This window comes from Nelusetta ayraudi, unplaced genomic scaffold (genome assembly GCF_046127955.1).
Source record: "Nelusetta ayraudi isolate G7.1 ecotype Tasmania unplaced genomic scaffold, CSIRO-AGI_Nayr_v1 ptg000063l, whole genome shotgun sequence".
Lineage (NCBI taxonomy): Eukaryota > Metazoa > Chordata > Actinopteri > Tetraodontiformes > Monacanthidae > Nelusetta > Nelusetta ayraudi.
Window position 1 is genome coordinate 227,485 of NW_027466113.1, and position 19,930 is coordinate 247,414.

Consider the following 19,930-nt stretch of genomic DNA (forward strand, 5'->3'; position numbering starts at 1 on the left):
CTACGAATGTTTGGTCTTTTGAGGTGATGTTAAGGGACAGGTTCAAAGGCATGTTGAAAAAAAAACAACGAGCGACGCAACAGCTTTGACATTGAGTTTGTGAATGTGAATTGGAGTGTGAGTTCTGTTTGTTGTCAGTGAGCCCTGTCTAAATTTGGGATTATTTCAAAAAACAAAAAAAAAGAAAAATTGATTTTAAAGAGTTAGTTCATTTAAATCTCAAATCCACATCCAAAGCATGCATGCGTTGAGCTTTTTTTGGATACATTTTGGTAATATTTCCTTTTTTGAAGCAGTAACTGCAAGTCACTTAAACTAAACTAAACTAAGCTAAACTAAACGAAGATAAAATAATAATAATAATAATAATAATAATAATAATAATAAAGTATGTCAAAAATAATCACGTTGAGGTAAGAATAGAGTTTTTATTGCAAGGTGGAAGCAGTCATCACTTAACGTCAGTTTCTCAGTATGTTACATTGAATGTTAACAACATATAAGAGCGACATCCCAGGATTTAATAATATGGACAGTGACAGTTTGTCGCATTTGAATTAGTATCCTTGAAATCGGTAAGAAAAAAAAAACAAGTGCAATTTCTAATACCTGTCCCACCTGCCTAGCATTACAATTACAGATGTGTAAGCACCATGGAGGCAGAACCTCTTCTACTTCAAGTCAGTCATTAACAGATGCTTGCGCTGTATTGATGTTCTCATACGTAATGATTAAAGATGGATTCATACTTCTCTTGCTTGCCTGACGTTACTTTTGGCTCACCATTCTGCCTGACGAAGGCCTGAAGGGAGAACATTTACATTACATACATGACATTACATTTACTTAAAGGATTATAGAAGTAAAAGGCCACGGACGGTAAATCAGACCCATAATTCACTTTGTGAATGAGTTTCCTTTCATAAATGGGTTTGGTGTTCAATCAATTCATGACACAGTTTACATAAAACAGTTGTAAACTTAAAAACATACCTCCATTTCCTCCAAGGTGGCAGATCCATCCTCTACTTTCTGACCAATGCCATGGCTGAAGCTTGAGTATCGCTCCTGTTTCCAAACAGACGGTATTATACACCTAGTTAACAGCATTATGGTCGTTGCGAAGCTACAAGTACATGGTTTCTGGCGACCCCTGGTGGAGTGACAAGTATTACAGCAACACGGTTGGAATAAAGTGACAGACTTGATTCGTACCTTCACCATACCAGCAAGGAGCCCCTCCTCAATGATGTGAACAGCATTGCGGAGCCCCCGTGCAAATGCATCCATGGCCCCAATGTGGGCGATGAAGAGGTCCTCTGGGTCGGTGGACTCTCTGCGCACCTTGGCATCAAAGTTCAGGCCTCCAGGCTGCACGCCCCCTTGTTCCACGATGCTCTGTGAAGATCATTGAGAAAATTTAGCAGAGGTGGCAAAAATACTCACTCTCTGAACTCAAGGAAAAGTATTGTGTAAAAAAATACTCTGGTAAAAGTAAAAGTACTGATTCAACTCCTTTAGGAAAGCAAAGTAAGAAAGTGCTGATACTTTCGAGGATAATTTTGCAAAAATGAAAAAGTTATGTCAAGATAATCTGTACTGAACTGACTATAAGTCTTGCATGAGTATCTGATTTATTTTTTTTTATTTTTTTTAACAGTTTTGATACTCTCAATATTGTATTTTATTTTTCAACAGTAACACAACCAACCATGTTTAAACACAAAATAACCAGCATGACTTTTCCAGTGTAAGGAGTAGAAAGTACAGATATTTGTGTACAAATGTAGAGAGTAAAAGTAAAAAGTCGTCAGAAAAAGAAATACAATAAGATAATAATAATATAAGGTACAGATACCAAAAAAATCTACTCACTGACTCACAGTCACAAACAATTTGTACTTCAGTACTTCCCACCTCTGCCCAAACATGACATAAAAGCAATAAGCTCACCTTCATGACCAGTGTAGTGTTCTTGACATCCATGGGGAACTGATCGGTGTCCCACCCCAGGTCTGGGGAACCAGTGTTTGAGTCAACTGAACCCAGCATGCCAAACCTGTCAGGAAACATAGATGATACAACCTCATGGACACTGGATATTGCATCAGAGGTCAGAAGTGTCCGCTAAGTTTGAGATGTCTCACGCAGACGCCATGACGATATCGTGTTCATATGAATGTCCCGCCAGGGTGGTGTGGTTGGGTTCAATGTTCAGCTTAAAGTGTCTATCCAGACCGTAATGCTTCAGGAATCCTATCACACTCATGGCATCTAAGAGAGAAAAGGTATTTGATGTTCCATTTAATGCATAGGCCACACACATGTTGTGTCACTGTTGTTTTTCTAACCTACCATAGTCGTACTGGTGTTTGCAGGGCTCTTTCGGTTTAGGTTCGATCAGAAACTGACATTTGAGTCCAATCCTCTCTTTGTAATCTGCTCACAGAGATAAACGAAGTCATGAGGGGCATCCCAAAAGCTTGGAAAATTCATTTTGTTACATGTATAACTACACACACCTACCAACAGCCATTCTAAAGAAGCTGGCCATGTGCTTCAGCTCAGAGGCAACGTCAGTGTTAAGGATGGAGTGGAAACCTTCCCTACCTCCCCAAAACACTGTGAAGACAGGAGAAGAACGGGATTAAAAATGATACTGCAGAACTTAAAAGACAGACGCATGTTTGGAATAAGGACAATGTATGTCATACCAAAATTTTCTGCACCCAGTTTCTTGGCAATATCCAGTCCCTTTTTTACCTGAGCACCAGCATAAGCCAGAACGTGACAATCAGGGTTAGTGGCTGCACCATTCATGTACCTGTCACACGACAAAAACCTCCCCATATTATTCTTTTACTTGCCATTTCGGAAGAAAAGTATTATTTTATTTTCCATATGAATTTCTCAAGTAGGCATCACATTAAGTTTTACTCTACTTTTCTCCTGAGTGCTATCGTAAAATAATGACCTTTGGTGGGCAAAGAGATTACAGGTGACCCAAAGCACCCTGACCCCAGTCTGGCTCTGCAGTTGGAGAGCCAGGTCCGTCACTTCATCCAGATTCCTGTTGGACTCCTCAAGGGTTGAGCCCTCAGGAGCCATGTCCCTGTAGAGGAAACAGACATCACTTAGACCCTACAAATAAACCACTACTGTGTTTTCATACACATAAAGTGTTCATTTAAACAGCAGAACAGACTTGGCTCGTTACTCTACCATACTGTGCACAGTGATTGCGTACATCAGTCAACCGTTTCATCTACGTTCACGGTGGGTTACCTGTCATGAAACGTATAATATTTCACCTGAAAAAAAGACAGACAAAGCGCAGTGTGAAAGACATTCACAATCAACCGTGTAACTGCCAGAGCGGAAGGAAATGTCTCTCACTCCCAGCTTGGTGAAGAACTCAAAAGCTGCCTGGAGTCGCCTCTTGGCTGCATCCATAGGCGTCCCTTCATTCCAGGGCCGGTGCAGGGTTGGGAAGCCAAAGGGATCAGCTCCTGCGTGTGACAGATAACCCCACAAGAGGGCTCTGGATGAAACGCCCAAGTTTAATGCATGATAAAACAGTAAGGCAAATCTCTCCAGTGCGTCCTCAGTACCTGTTGCACAGAAGGAGTGCCAGTAGCAGACCGAGAACCTCAGCCAGTCCTCCATCTTCTTCCCCATCAGCACCTGCGCGCGACATGTTTGCTTTTTAATCAGAGCAAGCATGGCACGCAAGCACACGACGTGACATTAAAATGCACCCCCACCCACCTCTTCTGCATTGTAGTGCTTGAAGCACATGACTTCTCCGGGCCCAGCGGTGGGTCGGTAGGGAATCTTGGGTGTTCCTGCAGGGAGCAACAAGCGTGTGAAAACAACCACCTCGACATCTGGGACCACACACAGTCGTCACCAGGAGAAACAGACTGGGGCGCAACGGTTTTAGCATCGAGAACAACGGCGTGGTCGCGTTTTTTCGTTGTTTTTTTTTAGCCTAGCTTCGAGTCGTTCGTCTCTCGCGCTCAACACAAAAACTAAAATACACTTCGAACCACACGGGAATTAACTTTGGGTCTCGATGTAGCAACGCTCACCCGCGAAAAACTCCCCCGGCGTTGCCATTTCTCGACCGCGACAACTCAAGTTTTCCTGACGACACTTTTTTTTTATTTTTTTTGTCCACGTACGTTCTGGAGGAATGAACGCAGTTTTCTCATAGACCACAAGGTGTCGCTAAGTATCCTTCGGAGACTCGGCTTTCTCTGCCTACGTTGCTTTCGATGCAAAAGTGAAACAAAGTAGTTTCCCTTCTTTCTGTTGCAAATTACGATCATGCTCTTATTGTTGTTGTATACATCCTACTTGCTTATGTAGTCGATATTTATCATCTGGTACTTCTTTTTAACTGAATATTAGCTAAAAGTCTCCATTAAGAGCAATAGTGACAGCTTTTAAACGACTGTTTTCTGAGGTTGTATAAACTAGCCAAAACGCGGACATAGTCATATGTTGGCTTCATTGTTGTAATAGTTTTAATTATCAATATTTAAACTTTCCAAAATTGAGCTGGGTAAAAATGAGCGTCTGTTTCCTGTATTCCTACACAACCATTTTGGGGGGAATTTGTATACTTTTCTCCCCTAAAATACAACTTTTACTTTATTTTTAAGATATACTTTCACCCATTTTATGAAAACACTCATAGATAACAACACGAAAGTAAACCCCGAGTTAATTTAAGGCGTTGTGCATCAGCATCACAACGCCTTAAATCACATGACGATCATTTATCAGGAGCCCTTTTTCCATGACAAATAAACCTCCGGCTGTGAAGTGGAGAAATTGGATTTTCACTTCTGCAGTGTCAACTTCTGCTTCCTTCTTCGGGTGACTGTAACGGAAGAACAACTGGCCACACAATGATTAATGTCACTGGAAAACCCAGCAGCATCAGATGCACGTTTATTTTTTGAGACAGCTGCATCCTTAGAAAACACCTGATGCACAAACATCAAAAGAAAACATAGAAATGCCAACATATGACCTCAAACACCAATCGACGCCCACTTCAGAAAACTAAATATTTTCCTTGGAGCCTTTTGGTCTGGGACACATGCCAAGCGCAGAATTTGTTGTTTTTTCGGTGCACCAATAAAGCCCTCTTTAGATTTTCTATCTGTGCAGTATATACACAGCGCACTCGTGATGCCGTTTGCCTGCTTACATTTTTTTTTTTTTTTTTTTGAAAGAATGGTTTGCATTCTTGTCTGCATTCAGTCTTGAGGATTCACAGAATGTGTGAATCAAACGCGATATCAAAACGCGCAAGCCCAAGTAGTTGTCCATTTTCTGGATGCACTAGGTTTTGCATAAGAAAGAGCAATATGGAAGGCAAAAAGAAACATAAGCGAGCACCAGGCACTGTAGAGTGAGGCACTTGAGCACCCAACACCTCTGGTTTGGCATCATAATGTTTAGCACATGAAAGTGGCGTTGCATTTAAGTTATGTGAGAACGTGTGCGTGTGTGCGTGTGTGTGTGTGTGTGTGTAGAGGGGATTATAAAAAGCCCTGTTCTAGAGAAACTCTTACAGTTGCCATCTTCACTGTACCACCTACTGTGCATGTGAAAACAGCTACTGTAGGCCAGTAACATACATTCATTCCCCCCATATCTACATGTCATGAAGGTACAAACAAGAGGCTTTTTTGTTGCTTTTTTTTTTTTTTTTTTTTAGCAAAGTCTTCCTGTGCTCATCCCAACGCTACTGTAATGTCCAGCCCTTGGAGTCGTCGGTCGTCCGCTTTTCCACAGTCTCGCAGCAAGTATTTATTTTTTGACTCCTTGCTGCATTTGCGCTCTCAAAGTTTCCTTGGACCCTCATTGAGCAGAGTGATCCTGCGCTGTGCCGGCCAGAGCTGGAAGCGCTACGACGCAGAGGAATCCGGCTGGCTGGCGCTCTTCTTCCTCTTCTTTTTCTTCTTCTTCTTCTGCTCACCGCAGGGCTTGCAGACACAACACAGGATGCAGGGCGAGGCCAGCAGGAGCAGCGGCGAAGTCAACAGGGCCAGAAGACTGACCCCCACCAGGGTACCCACCACCTGCAGCACGACATAAAAACATCTTGAATAAATAGAACTTGAGGAAATCATTGGAGGTGATGTGAAAGGTCGTTGTAGTAAGAGACCCAAGAAAGAAAAAGAAAAAAAAACATCTCTTGCAGGCAGTTTGTGTCACTGATGACCACAGGATGTGACTTACTTCCCACAAGCGGTTAACAAATTGACAGCAAGCGATTGCAACTTTGATTTGCCTGACCTGTTGATGACGACAAAACATCCAGACTTTAAAGAGCTGTGCGACTGACTCTGTGTTTTGGCATGTTTTTACCATTATATCCATGTTCACAGGTTTGCAGTCGCCAAATGGCCAGAGGATACTGACTTGTGTTACTATATTCAAAATAAAACATAAAACCGTATGCATACAGTATGAAATTGTATCACTGCAAAGCTAAATATCCCACTTTGCAGTCATGGTTCCCTCTGCTGTGTTCAGGTCCAGCGCTGTGGAAAAAGATTTGACCCCACCTAAACCTCAAATCATCTGGCTCCTGTTGGGTAAACCGCAATACCTACTGTAGGTGCAGTGTGTCACCAGCCACCTGTGCCCAACCTTGCCAGTTATACCTTGTAGTCATCAAACAGCAGGAGCTGGGCATTTCGCAAAGGACACGTGCTCACCGCTTGTCGGTTTAACCGTTTCTGTCTGGGAACGAGCACCAGGATTCTGTATTATCTTGTTTCTCAGCAGAGACCTTACGCAATGCAGATCCCTCAACTTAACCCACTTTAAAAGGCGAAAAGAGAGCTGCTTGGGTAAACAGAATGAGGAGTGGATTGAGTTTTTACAATCAGATTGTCACTAATTCTCCGGCCATGGCAACCGTTGGGCAAGAGCGTGGCCAAGTTCGTCATGTGCTGTTTTGCAGTGAACAACTAAACAGTTGAACTTGTGTTCTCTCGGAATTGGCCGGGTGGACGCGCCACAACACAATCAGGAGGTCCTCGGCAAGGTCAACGCCGATCATGCGGCTGTGGTGCTGGAGCTGGGAAGGCGGAAAGAAAGTCTGGTTTGATGGCCAGGAGGAATGTTTTAGTCGGACGGATGACGTCACCGCAGGGTTAGGAATTTGAGATTATTGCCCGGATCAGTCCGGCTTAATGGCTGATGTTGGGTTGTTTCGGCACATTGTGGAGCATTTACGTGCGTTCATGACAAGAAGAGGGGGGGAAAAAATAAATCTTGTTTCCACCAAGCTGCAAAAAAAAAAAAAGATTTGAAAAGAGCTGAATGTTTATGTTTTCAACTTTTGTGGTGAGGCAGGAAGCTTGACTTTGTTTGGGATACAGTCAGGACAGTGCAGTTCGGCTTGGAGTCCAGTATCCTCCCTTCTAGTTCTCTTGGTGCCGTGACCCAGTTTTCACAACAATCAAGGTCACACGCAAAGTAAGCGAACTTCATGCGTGTGTGCGTGCGCTCCGATGCGTCCCTGGCACCCTGACATTAGCGCTGCTTGCCCACAGCGCCGCCTTTCATTATCCTCACCTGCGTTCTGTTCCACATAAGTGAAGCCCTGGAGTGTCCCAGCTTGTTTCTGCACGGCCCTTTATCATAATGCCTCAGGAAGATATCGCCCTGCAATTACAGAGACCACATGAAAGAGTGGATGAGTATATTCACACACCAAAAAAAGATATTTGGAAAAAATGTCTCAGGCCTCGTGAGCTGGAGCGCCCGTGAAAACCAGAAGGATTCCATGGGGCTCAGCAGTCATGGAGGAACTAGATGACACTGTAATTGAACACTTTTAAATAAAATACACGGGTGCTCCTGGTCGTTACATTAGTGACAGGTTTCACTGAAACCCTGAAGACTCACATCCAGGTTCTGCAGGCAGTGCCAGCAGAAGGTGTGTTTGCAGCTCTTGCACAGCATCTGCGCGCAGCCCTGGTTCCTCTCGATGTAGGTGCCACACATGGGGCACTGCTTGATAGGCAGGTCCGAACCGCCGTCGGCGATGACCCTGCGCAACCGGGACGAGAGCAGCAGAGAGGGACACGTGTCAGGCTTAACCCGGGAAGTTACGCCCGGAGACATGCAGGCCTCATTATTCTCCGGGCAGAGGAAAGGTCTTTATTTAGCAGCAGAGTGAAGGGTCAGCGCTCGCTCGGAACTAGGTTGATTATTTTGGGATTCAAAGGTTATGACAGTAGTTTTCTTTCAGCCCGACACATGGCCACAGCAACCGTCTTTATGTAATATAAGTTTTTATAACAAGTTCTTTTTTTTTGTTGTTTTCATTTGATTGATATTAATTGATTAATTATAATACATTTTAACACAGTAGGGTAATGGCAATTTTGCGAATATTGCCATTAAAACAAAATATTAACCGCATATTGACCGCACAAAAAAATCACCATATTTTTCACCAGACATTTGATCTTTGGGGTAAAAAACAGCTGAGATGAGACCAGCTTGGAGAAGACATGGACCTATTCAATAAAGCTACTCCAATCTGAGCTAATAAAGAAGTGATCTATATCTCTAACTCTGCCACCTAACACTGGAAGATACAAGTTGTGTCAGCCGGCCTCTGCGAGTGGAAAAGGGACCTGGCACACACTTGCAGAACAGACTCACTATAGACTTGGACCATATCTGGACATAACACACTGTATTATATTGACAGGTCTACAGTAGATGTAATGGTCTGATATTAATAGATATGCTTATGTAATTGAGGTGTCTTGAATCGCTGGCATTTCTCCACTTACACATCCGCCGCACCTTAAAATCTATGACACAAGCTGTGATACTTTCCTTTCGTAAGCCTTTTTTTTGGGGACTAAATTGATATTTTTGACTCAATCACTTTGATCAAAATACTGACAAGAGCAGCTGTCACACTGGCGCCCCAGGTTGCGCAAGATTATGTCTGACGCGCGACACTGCCGGCCGGGTCAGTGGGCCAAATGTGTGTGTCAAACTTTCAGGTTCAAGTCTGAAATTGACCCCCTAACTGTTCCACTGCACGCTGCAGAGCCCACTTCCTGTCCACAGCACCAACACACTCCCTCTGTGCGGCGAGGCCGCCTGGTTCAGAGCCCACTCCCCTCCTCCCTCTGGCACAGAGACAATGGAATTCCAATAAATGTCAGCGACTGGCCGATGACATCAGTCAGGCTGGTGGAGCCACAGCCCCGAGCAGCGCAGCGGCGTCGCCGTACCACCGGGGCGACAACCAGGCCACTGCTGAGGAGCAGGGAACTCTAAATAGTGCTTATGTACAACTAGGGGCTTCCCAGGGAAGGTGAGCCCCATATCACCAATATAATTGATTTTCTCTGTGACGTGTCTCGCAACAATATTAGCGTTGTCGGATTTTCAGAGCCAATTTGAGTCACTGACACATAATCATACCAGTGTAAGTCAAGCCTTTTTATAAAGAGCTTTTTGGAGTTGTAGAACCAAAATATGACATAAATGTTAAAACATTCAAACAAAAGCCATGAAGTGAATCATGGAAAAACACAAAAATATAGAGTTGGTTAAACAAAGGTGCTCTAAATCCAGACTGAACAGTAGCTGCACTTCAATTACAGTTTTTCACAAAATAAAAGCAAGTACAATTACGATTTACAGGTGTTTCCATTGAACGTTGTGAAGCACATAATCTCGTCCCGTTCTTTGATTACTTTTTAGGTTTAAGATTAGGTGTTTCCACAATTTTCCACAAGTTTTGCACAATTCTCGAGGCAATGGAAACGCAGCAAAATGAACAAGTAATAATAGCTAGCTATTATAGCTCGCTAGCTATAATAACTGTGCATTTCTAAAAGACAATGTACAGCCTGTTAAGTTTCTCTCTATACAAAAAGGGAAAATTATTTCAAATTAATTTGAATATAAGTATTAATGCAACAAGTAGGCCAAACTTATACATGACATGACAGGAACATATGCAGTGCAATTTACCAAAATCTTAGAGACTTTTGTCTGCAACCCATATTTTTCTTTTCTTCTTTTTTTTTATTTGATATATTTTCCCCATTTAATGGCACATGGACCTTTTACATACTTTTTTATATGGAGCTGTTGTTGTAATCATCCCAATTAGACCAACCCTCCATGCTGAATCAAAAAAAGATTCACTTTAAAATATAAGAGCAATGTGAGTTTCCACACACACGCACGTAAAGCCTCCTGCCTTTAGCTCAGAATCTGCGGGACGCCGAGACGCCTACTGACCCGTTTGCGTGAGGCGGCGAGGGCGGCATCATGGGCTGGTGCTCGGGGCAGACGTGGCCGTCCGTCCAGATCCCTCTGCAGCCGGAGCAGAAAACGTTGCGGCAAGCGGTGCACGGCACAGCGGTGGGCTCGCCCTCGGTGCTCAGCTGCAGGCTGCACATTGCCTGGCACTCCAGCACCGGGCACCAGGCCTTGCTGGGGTCCAGCTTCACTCCTGCAGGGAGAGCAAGGCACTGGAGGTGAATGGACATTTCTGAGTTAAAAAGTGGTTTTCACGAAGCACGGCAACATGAGTAGTAACTGCGCCAGATTTATAAGTTTGTTGAACTTTTTTGCGTTTGCATTGATCTGTTTAAATCACGGTCAAATTGTCCCTCAAGTTTGACAATAACGTGAAGAATTCAGCGTGGATTTGTTCCTAAACCGTGGTATGAAAGGCAAACATTCTTCTGAGTAATTCCTGAGGACACTTGAATCCTTTCCCAGTGCTGTTTCACAACCAAAACAAAAGAACTGGAGCTTTTGTGATTGTCCTCGCTCCATGTTGTAATTGTGACTCACAGCAGGGACCCGAAGCGGTCTGTACTTTGCACCTGTTTATGCCTCAATATTAAAACCCCTATGATTTACAGCCAGAGCAAACATTAACTAATTTTTTCGCGACACAATGTGGAAAAAAAAAGAAAAAGGACTGAGAGCAACGTGAGCTCAGTTTGCAATCTGTTCACACTCCTGGTGCAGGACAGACAGAGACACAGTTTGACTTCGTGACACACATTTGTTACACAACTCCCCAGTTCTAAAAACACTCATGACCTCATATCAGTCCGAGTAGCTTGAGGATCCTTTGTCAAACGCCCCGCCGGCCATGTCTAGTATGAATGAAAGCCGTAAGTAAGTCGCAGTTTTTTTTCGGAACCGACGAAAAAAACTGAGAGAGAAATGCGGCTGACACAGAAATGCCCCCCTCAGGCCGGCGCAGCGTCCCAGGCATGCGAAGCTCAGCACTCGCTGAGGCCACTTAGCAGAACGCCACCGGCTGACATGTGACCTGAAATAGCCCGCTGCCAGTCACCGGCCACAACAATACACACCTCGCTCAAACCTCAGCCGCTGATACAGCTCCACCTGATCTTCTGGGGCCAAGTCGGCGACCTGCAGTCACACAACACAGGAGATTTAGCGCTGGCGACAACGACACCTTGTTCATTCACAGTGTGATGAAATACGCGCTGGTGCGAAAAAGGATAAAGTCTCTTTAAATTGTCTGTAGGGATTTGACTCCAGCTACTGTCTTACAACAATTTGAGGAAAACTTCACCATGGTGCAGAATTTCCAATTTGTTAATTCACTTTCTTTATCACACTGCCTCGTCTTTTCCGAGAATTGCGAGAATTTCCACAAACGTCTCCAAACGTTAGATTCGCGTGAGCAACATTAAATCCTAGAGATTCCTGCCAGCACATAGTGAAAAGTTCCACTTTCAGGAAGTTGATGCTGTCAAAAGGCAACTCAGAAATTCAAAGGCTGCTCCTCCAGGGACTGGGTACGTATTATTGCTGTAGTTTTTATAGCCCCTGGAGGCTTTTTTGAGTTTCACTCCTGACCTACATGTCATTGTTTTAAGCAGGGCATACCTCGGGGTCTGTTAGCACTCCAGTCTTTTGGCAGGCCATATCTGGGCAGGTGATGGGCGCCCCCCCGCCCTCCTTGATGGCCAAGCGAACATACTGCTGCAGACACTGGGGAGAAAAAAAGCACACAGTGTGAATGCGGGGAGAACTGTGCAGTACTATGTCTTTAATTGTCCACTCCAAGTAAAAAAAAAAAATCAGCACACCAGCGTAGAAACTCCAATCTTGTGCTAAGAGTTCCGTTTTCATGAGCGCATCGCCACATGTTAAAAGCTATGTCAATATTACTCAAGGGCAGATAGTTTGAGGAAGGGAAAATGAAAACGATGAAATTTTCACTTGAAAAACAACAAGTCTGTTGTGAAATCTGTCAGGCAGTCCTTCGTGGCCTTTAAAAAAGGTCTGGAAAAAGGAGACAATCAGTGCGTTTACATGTGTTTCAGAGAGTCACCGCTCTTTTATCTGTCCCACCTTGTGGGCTCAGCGCCGACTCCTAAGCCGGCCTGAGCACAGATCAACACCTGCCACTATCTGCAACCTCGGTGTGTCCAGGGCTTAACGCTGGCCTTCAGTGTCTTATACGGCAAGCGGATAAAAAGTGTACGTAAGACACTCAAATAAGTCACTGTTCCAGGGAATCTTACGACAGCTATGATACATCGTGACACTTTCTGATAGATGAGGAAGGTAAAACGTGCGGGAGAATCCAGCCCCGTTTTGTTTTTGATCAAGACTCAAGATTCGGCTCTTCAAAGGTCAACTGATGCAGGAAGTGGTGCTGCAAGAAAGATTACTACCCCATAATGCAACCTAAACACCGGAGATTTGCCTAAGTTGCCTGACGTAAAGTTTTCAGTTGGATCACTATTTGCGAAACTGCTGTGACTCAAAGTATGAGCAATATGAATGGGAGGTAGTAATGGCCTGGTGGTAATTGTGAATTAGTAGCAGAGTCATTTCCCACAGGACCTATGAGCTCCCGTTTCCAATTTATTAGAGCGTGATTGTTGATGTTGAGCACTTTTGACTGTAAATGTCCTGGAAGAACACGTTATACTCGTCTCCACTCACCACGGTGCAGAAGACACAGTTGCAGCTCTGTAGCTCTGTGGTGGCTGCGGATGGCTGTTGACTGAGGCACAGTTTGCAGAACACTTCCGGACCCTCACGAGGTGTGGCGGCAGCATCGGGGGCACTCGCTGCCGTCTCCCCAACTTCATGACCGGAGGTGAAACTCCTGCTGGCCATTCTAAAGTCGGTTATGCAGGAAGGGAAAGGTGGGAGGGGCTCAGGACGCTCCTAGAACTTCTGCAGGGGACGGTGAGGAGCTACAGTCTTGCTCCATGATTCTGAAAGAAGAAGAAGGTTTTTATTAATTAATGAATTTATTTATTTATTTATTGGTCTGCTGTAACCGTAACTGCAGAAAGCCCACAAAACGTGGCACACGGTTATTGGGGACCCAGCATCTCTCCTGGTTAGCAGCATACCAACTAGTAGGACAACATCATAACATCTGTAGGGCATTTTCTCTCATTGTGGCGTTCATTATTTAAGGCCTACGTCCAAGGCCTGTTGAGACAGCTTTTAGTGATCAAATGGGTCCTTATTCGTTTTGGCAGTGAGAACTGACTGTTAGCTGTAAGACTCAAACGCAGGTCAGCAGCTAACTGGCATGTGGCTTGTCACTCGTTCTGTTCTGTTTGGTGGGGCAGGGAAGGGGAACATAAGCAGCCGGGTGGAAAAACCATCAAACGATGACTCACTCAAACAAACACTGAACACACTTTGAATAATAATGACTTAAAAAAAAAAAGAAGAAGAATGCCAAGATCCACATTGGAAAAATTAACTTCTTCTTTTTTTTCACTTGACCAGGTGGTAGTTCCACGCAGGCTCATAGTGTGCAGTCTATTGGCTAGCAAGTTAAAAAATAATTCAGCAATATACACCTAAGGCTGTATGAAAAGTAAAGTGGCAGGTACTACAAATCAAAGTCATAAGTAAAATCTTCTAAAACATCCTTCCAAGCATTAACACTTTAATTTGTAAAAATTTCTGATGCAAAGCAACAAACAATTCTTTTTAAAGGGGTAAAACTATCAACTGTGTGGCTTCCACCTTCAGTCGCACAGCTTGAGGCAGCAGTTAGAGAGGAGGGAATCAACACGTGTCCGATCAGGTGTCATCTTGAGCTCACAGACCAGGCCTCTAAGTCACCTCTTTTGGTTCTGTCAGGTCTCCCAAAGCATGAGCAGTCACGTTCATCTTGGATTTGTGATTAATCCCGCGGGTCACATTGGTCTGACAAGCAGGGACAGGACTCAGCCGTGTGGAAAACACTCTGCAGTCTGATTCAGCTGTTGAAAGCAAGTGGTCTATTTCAGCAATTGGTTGAAAAAAATGTGGGGCAAAAAAAACCCAAAAACTTTTGGAGTGATCCAGTCGATACGGCCTGCCGCCACCAGCTATGTCCTAAATTTTTCAGCAGGCGTGCTCTTATTATGTCCTATTGATCTGCGGCAGCGTGTGCAGATCGCAGGCGGCGGCGGCGGCATTTCTGCACCGTCACCGTGTATTTGCCTGGAGAGGCGGCCCCGTCGGAGCTGGCTGACGCTGGTGCCCTCCGAGCAGAAGCAGATGGAAAATAACAGGTTTTTCTGTCGAGCAAGCTTTCCTTTCTCCAAACTTGAGTGTTAATTACATGTGTGCTTCACAGTTTGGAGGAACTTGTGATTACCGGGGACACTGTCTGCAACTCAAATTATTTTTCATCTGATGGAGTGCACCTAACACAGGGCTAACGTGAACATGAGGATTGCCACAAGACGTTCCCAAATGTCTCGTTAAACACGTGTCAATGTCAACCATGACAATCTACAACAGAACAAGGTTAGGAGTCTTCAAAAATCCTTGACTCGCTACACATGCCAACTGAGACCTCCACTGTCAAGATTGTCGAATTCAGACACGCTCACGTGCATACAGTTCCTCGGTGAGGTGTAGATGTGACCACTCTGTAAGTGTTTGAAAGTCAAGATAGCTGCACCCAAATAATCAAGGCATCGCTGCTAAACCTCAGTAAGGGCAGGAGGAGAAAACCTGACCTGTTCTGTTCTGCGAGGAGATGCTGCTGCTGCTGCTGCTGCTGCTGCTGCTGCTGCTGCTGCTGCACAGACCGCCTCTGTGTTTGGGAAGGAGGCAGCTGGGGCTGCGTGCTCGGCGTGTAGCAGAATTTATATGCAGTCATTTGTACAGCTGCAATCACTGGCCTTCTGTGTCTCGCTGGATTTCTGTAACCCCCCACCCGGCCCAGCCTGACCGAGGCTATGCACAAAGTTGAAGCGCAGCACTGACGTGGATGAACACTTCAATCCATTTATCACTCTGGGAGGAAGCTGTGCCAGCGCTAATGTACACAGATTTACTCGCGTTGCATGCATACAGGAAAGCTGTGCAGTGCAGTGCAGTGCAGTGCAGTTGCGGCGAAACGGTGCGGATGCCGTCTGATCACACATATGGAGCATCCTCTTCGATGGATCGACCGTGAAAAACATCAAGGCTGCACTGTCGCTTCAGCTCGCGCACACTGAGATTCTGCCGCAACATATCATGGAACGAGCCGGAGGAGGAGCGGTGCACACAGGGTCGGACTTACCTTGCCAGCAGATCAGCGGGGTGTATGAGCTGCCTAAGACCGGATTCAGAGCCGCAGTGCTCCAACTGGGGCACGTGTGTAAATACCGCCTGTTTTTTTTTTTGTTTTGTTTTTTTTTGGTTTTTTTTTTAGTGCCGTCTCTACCGCCCAAGGCACCGCCTTTGACACACACGGGTCGGCCTCGAAACACAAAATAGGACCGTGTCAGACTGTCTCGATCATGAGTCGCTGGCATCCAGGAAGCTGCCCTGCTTCTTGCTGCTCTACGCTCGTTTACTACTCATGACTGCTCCTCCTGCCGGCTAGTTCGCCACAGCGGTGTTGCGTTTACGGGAAATCGGGACACGTCACGTCAAGTGTCATAAGCGACTAAAGGAGAGATTGTCATTGTCAAGAACCGCAACCCCCTCAACCCCCATGAAAGATAACAATAATTCCAAAGGTGGCAATTAGAAAATAAAAATACAAAATACAAAACGCTGTGTGTCCCCCACCCCACCCCACCCCACCCATCTCGTTAATGACTCAGTAGCTTTCGGCAAAACTAGCTCCAGCCTCCATTCGTGTTAATATTCCTCAATGCTGAAGTTTACATACCACCAATTTAAACTTAACAGAACAATCAACAAAGACAACTACACCTTAACCACAAGTCATTTTAATCATCTGTTTGAGGCTTTTTTTTCCCCTCTCTCTCTTTCTTTCTTTAAAAGGACAAGATGTTTGAAAGGCTGTGATAATTCTCTCAGGTTATATGCTCTCCGGGACAACACTAAATGAGCCCCCACCTTGCTGGATTGGCTAAGAGTAGTCAACAGAATGGTGACTGGCAGTGTTTGTAGAGAACTTCCACCTGGTTCCTCTGAAGCAACTCCACCTGGCCCACAACATCACACAGCTTCACCAGGATAGTTCAGGGCATTCATTGGCAACCGGGGCTTGTTGTCAAGGCTGCTGTCCAAGATGATACCTATAAACCTGTCTCACTGATGCTGAGGCGACTTCAAATTCTTTTAGCCACATTAGTAAAGCATGTTGCAGAAGCAGACTGATGACACTGGTTGGCTCTTTTGTCAGTTAGAGCATAAAAATGTTAGAACATAAAAATTCTGTTTATTCAATACCTATTATTTTGGTGCCTAACAGGTCCTAGAATGTTCCCCACTAGAGAACACTGACTGGCCGGCTCCTGGCGAGACACCATCCACAGCATAGCTGTGGAAGAACTCAAGGAAATATCACCAGGACTGGTTTGATTGCAACTCCGCCAAAATAATGCCAGAAGTTGCTCTCTTATATGCGTATTATGCGCAGACGCACAGGGAGACAAGAGGGCAACATGGTGTTTCAAAATATATACATAAATTGCTCCGTAAATCGATATCTATTCATTATATGTCTGTCACGTCAATCATTGGTATCACATTATTGTTTCTCTGAGGGGAATCTGGGGGGGGGCGCCAATTAAGCTAGGACCGCCACTGCTCATAGTGACGTACCTTTAAATAAAAAAAATTAAAGCTAAGGAACAACAGTTCTTCGCAGAGTAGCATGCGGACTAGGCCAAAGTTCGTCATAGTTCATCATTTCTATCATTTTTCTCTATACCGACTCTGGTGTTTCGCGCGCTGGAAGCAGTACACTGTGGCTTTGCGCCTGCGCCTGCGCCGGTCTGACGAAAGTTCGGAAGCCTATATGCCTATATAGACAGGTTTTCATCGCGTATTTGTCATTTACACCAGGATTTATTGACCTGGTGCATCCAGATGAGACCGCAACACTTCTTAACATAACCAAGTGGATTGAAAGAACAGCGTCCAACTAGGTGTGTAAACCCAAAACTATATTACGGTCGAAGTAAACTGTTTCCTGGCAGGTGCGATCCGACCGATTAAAGAAAACAATCGAGTAATAGTACGTATGTCGTTATACGATCATACTGTGTAAAGTACGTGCATGCTTAAATGTTAACCCAATTATTTTGTTGTTGAAAAGAGTTTTGCTCCATTGTCGTTTCGTTTTGGGAGTTTTTCGTGGCGTTGCGGTCTAAACATGTTTTCTTTTCTTTCTTTCTTTTCTTTCCTTTTTTTTTATTTAAAAAAAAGTGAGCTTTTAGCCTGGAGAGGAAACTATTGACTCCCTTCTTTTATGTTCTGTTGTTTTCAGGCAGAAAAGCGGTTCAGGATAGTACGCAGTATGGTGGAGAAGACCTGCCGAAAAGTCTTCCGGCTCTTTTGTTGCCCGGACTATCATTTGAATGAAAGGCTGCCAGGGAGTCGAGGTAAATCTATATAATACACACATTTCCTCCTTCCTTTACTAGTCCGTTTACATGACGATAAGCAGTTAAATTGATTTTTTAATGCCACTAAATATCTCTCTGTTTCCAAGGTGAAAATCCTCAGTTCCTGGAATACCGGCATGCACAAAGTAAGTTATTGTTACTTTTTATTTATTTATTTATTTATTTATATATTTATTTATTTATTGTTTAGATTATCACTGGTCTGATTTGCCATACGGGTCTCTAGCTCTCTCGCTGAGGGCACTTTTAATTCAACTTCCCATAACTCTTAAACCGAGAATTTTAAATAACTAAAATAATCTTTAGTCAATCAATCAATCAATCAATCATATTTAATGTCTTTTTTTCACGTTTTCACCTTAGGCATAGTGATAAACTAACGCTTTTATAGAATTGCATCAAACCGAAAGTGCAACTTCCCCTTCTCATATTCTGTTCCATTTCCCTTTCTCCTTCCTCACCCACCCATGCAGCATGGTTCAGTCCGCCACCAACGCTCCTGATTGTGAACATCAGCAACTCTACTCTAAACAACTGCATCATTGGGAATGGTATCATCCCGCCAACAGTGGCAGGAGGTCAGTAGTCAGGAAGAGAACCGACGAAGGTCCAAACAAAGATTTGTGTATTTTATTGTCACATTTTGTGTTGTCAAAGCAGAACTGTGTGTGTGTGTGTGTGTGTGTGTGTGTGTGTGTGTGTGTGTGTGTGTGTGTGCGCGCGCGCGCGCGCGCGCATATAGACGCACATGTAAGAGCCTCTCTTAATTTGACGTTATGTCCAGGTACATGCAGCTGCAGGAAGGGACAGCAGGTGGCAGGGCAGACCATTTATCCCCCATTTCTTCCTCCTCACCCATCAACTGAGCCTACCTACATCAACATTCATGACTCCGATCTCAAGTGGGTCATCATAGGGAACAACAACACCATGTGCACTCAGCAGACACTTGTGGCTGAAGCAGATGAAGCATAAGAATAACGACAAGCCTGAACCCGACACGCTGAAGGAGCTAATGTGGGGAAGGGAGCAATCCTACTCAAGCGTCACGTCATCTGAGTTCATGCTCTCTTATCTGATCAGTTTCTTCTGTTAAGGTGTGTTACAATGATATACGTGAAATTATATATGTCTTCGTAAATTGTATTTATTTATTTTTAAAGTTTTTCTTATTTATTTATTTTTTTTAAAGTTTTTCTTATTTATTTATTTTTAAAGTTTTTCTTATTTATTTTAGTATTCAATGAGTTAAAAAAAAAACTTATACTAAAAAAAAAAGTATACTACGTAGTAGTGTTTTCATTATGTTATATATTTAATTGTTTCTTTTGTCTTCTTGTCTTTTTATTACTTTTTAATTCATTGAATTATTTATGCTGGACATTATGTGTTGAATAAATGAAGGTTAAGCAGTGAAGCTGCTCGGATTTATCACACTCCACATAAGACATGTTCTTAACTGATGAGTGTTGTGTGAGTGTTGTGTTTTATTGTATTTATTTTTATATTTTATCCTTAAAAAGGGCTCTGGCTATTGCTGTGACAGCTTCAGCTCTAGTTTCTGTTGTTTATACTAAGGAAAGGTTACAGCTTGTGCCTCATAACTAAGAGTTATTGTTCTCAACTTCTCACACCTGCACAGCCTGGTATCTCTTGGTATCCCAGCAACGGGGGTCGAGAGCAAGGTCGTTGCAGACTGTGCCTGGTATTGCTTAGAATTTCCCAAACTTGTGATCTTGCTTCTTTCTTCCCTCGCAGAAAAAAAAAAAGAAGATCTTGACTGTCTTTCCTTTTTTCGCACTTGCATTTTGACTGCCTTGCTGTCGCTGTATGTGCCTTGGAGCTCCAGAAATAAATGCTTCTTAGACCTTGACTTTTGTTCAATGTTTTATTTTTTACACAACCATACGCCAGATGTGAAACACACCCTAGGGAGTTTGTACCAATATCTGAAAAAAAAGAGAAAGCTCTGTGTAGGGTGCCGAAATGGGGGTCTTTCTTCATACTGACAGTTCATGTGT

General features: G+C 43.9%; 3 protein-coding genes across 5 annotated transcripts; 1 reads left to right on the forward strand and 2 right to left on the reverse strand.

Moving 5' to 3' along the window:
* Positions 1-408: 408 nt before the first annotated feature.
* On the reverse strand, positions 409-4,273 carry LOC142898133 (uncharacterized). Its single transcript, XM_076040911.1, has 14 exons — positions 4,092-4,273; positions 3,769-3,845; positions 3,612-3,684; positions 3,397-3,509; positions 3,286-3,311; positions 2,975-3,112; positions 2,715-2,824; positions 2,527-2,622; positions 2,356-2,439; positions 2,148-2,274; positions 1,954-2,059; positions 1,216-1,398; positions 994-1,068; positions 409-802 (listed from the first exon to the last, which is right to left on the reverse strand). Exons 1-14 carry the CDS (start codon positions 4,117-4,119, stop codon positions 719-721), a joined length of 1,320 nt encoding a protein of 439 aa, XP_075897026.1. The 5' UTR covers positions 4,120-4,273; the 3' UTR covers positions 409-718.
* A 647-nt stretch (positions 4,274-4,920) lies between these two features.
* On the reverse strand, positions 4,921-15,897 carry rnf144b (ring finger protein 144B). Of its 3 annotated transcripts, XM_076040913.1 has the most exons (9): positions 15,605-15,897; positions 14,167-14,306; positions 13,018-13,295; positions 11,950-12,054; positions 11,406-11,466; positions 10,312-10,525; positions 7,939-8,083; positions 7,606-7,695; positions 4,921-6,098 (listed from the first exon to the last, which is right to left on the reverse strand). In XM_076040913.1, exons 3-9 carry the CDS (start codon positions 13,192-13,194, stop codon positions 5,925-5,927), a joined length of 966 nt encoding a protein of 321 aa, XP_075897028.1. In that variant the 5' UTR covers positions 13,195-13,295; positions 14,167-14,306; positions 15,605-15,897; the 3' UTR covers positions 4,921-5,924. The 3 variants fall into 3 exon arrangements, with proteins under 3 accessions (XP_075897028.1, XP_075897027.1, XP_075897029.1); XM_076040912.1 differs by lacking the exon at positions 14,167-14,306 and having other exon boundaries at positions 15,605-15,896; XM_076040914.1 differs by lacking the exons at positions 14,167-14,306; positions 15,605-15,897 and adding an exon at positions 13,396-14,113.
* Positions 15,898-17,286: 1,389 nt separating this feature from the next.
* LOC142898262 (uncharacterized) lies at positions 17,287-19,782 on the forward strand. The gene is made up of 5 exons (XM_076041116.1): positions 17,287-17,429; positions 17,771-17,885; positions 17,996-18,034; positions 18,383-18,487; positions 18,694-19,782. The coding sequence occupies exons 2-5, from the start codon at positions 17,801-17,803 to the stop codon at positions 18,882-18,884; spliced, it is 420 nt and encodes a 139-aa protein (XP_075897231.1). The 5' UTR covers positions 17,287-17,429; positions 17,771-17,800; the 3' UTR covers positions 18,885-19,782.
* Positions 19,783-19,930: the final 148 nt, after the last annotated feature.

Excerpts from the sequence above, each read along its gene's own strand:
- LOC142898133 (XM_076040911.1), bottom strand. The coding sequence starts at position 4,119 with ATGGCAACGCCGGGGGAGTTTTTCGCGG. Across the intron at positions 2,825-2,974 it reads AATCTCTTTGCCCACCAAAG|GTACATGAATGGTGCAGCCA; the intron begins GTCATTATTTTA and ends GTCGTGTGACAG. Across the intron at positions 1,399-1,953 it reads ACACTACACTGGTCATGAAG|AGCATCGTGGAACAAGGGGG; the intron begins GTGAGCTTATTG and ends TGATCTTCACAG.
- LOC142898262 (XM_076041116.1), top strand. The coding sequence starts at position 17,801 with ATGGTGGAGAAGACCTGCCGAAAAGTCTTCCGGCTCTTTTGTTGCCCG. Across the intron at positions 18,035-18,382 it reads GGAATACCGGCATGCACAAA|CATGGTTCAGTCCGCCACCA; the intron begins GTAAGTTATTGT and ends CCACCCATGCAG. Across the intron at positions 18,488-18,693 it reads CCCGCCAACAGTGGCAGGAG|GTACATGCAGCTGCAGGAAG; the intron begins GTCAGTAGTCAG and ends CGTTATGTCCAG.
- rnf144b (XM_076040913.1), bottom strand. The coding sequence starts at position 13,194 with ATGGCCAGCAGGAGTTTCACCTCCGGTCATGAAGTTGGGGAGACGGCA. Across the intron at positions 12,055-13,017 it reads ACTGTGTCTTCTGCACCGTG|TGTCTGCAGCAGTATGTTCG; the intron begins GTGAGTGGAGAC and ends TTTTCTCCCCAG. Across the intron at positions 8,084-10,311 it reads TCGCCGCCTCACGCAAACGG|GGTCATCGCCGACGGCGGTT; the intron begins GTCAGTAGGCGT and ends CCGGTTGCGCAG.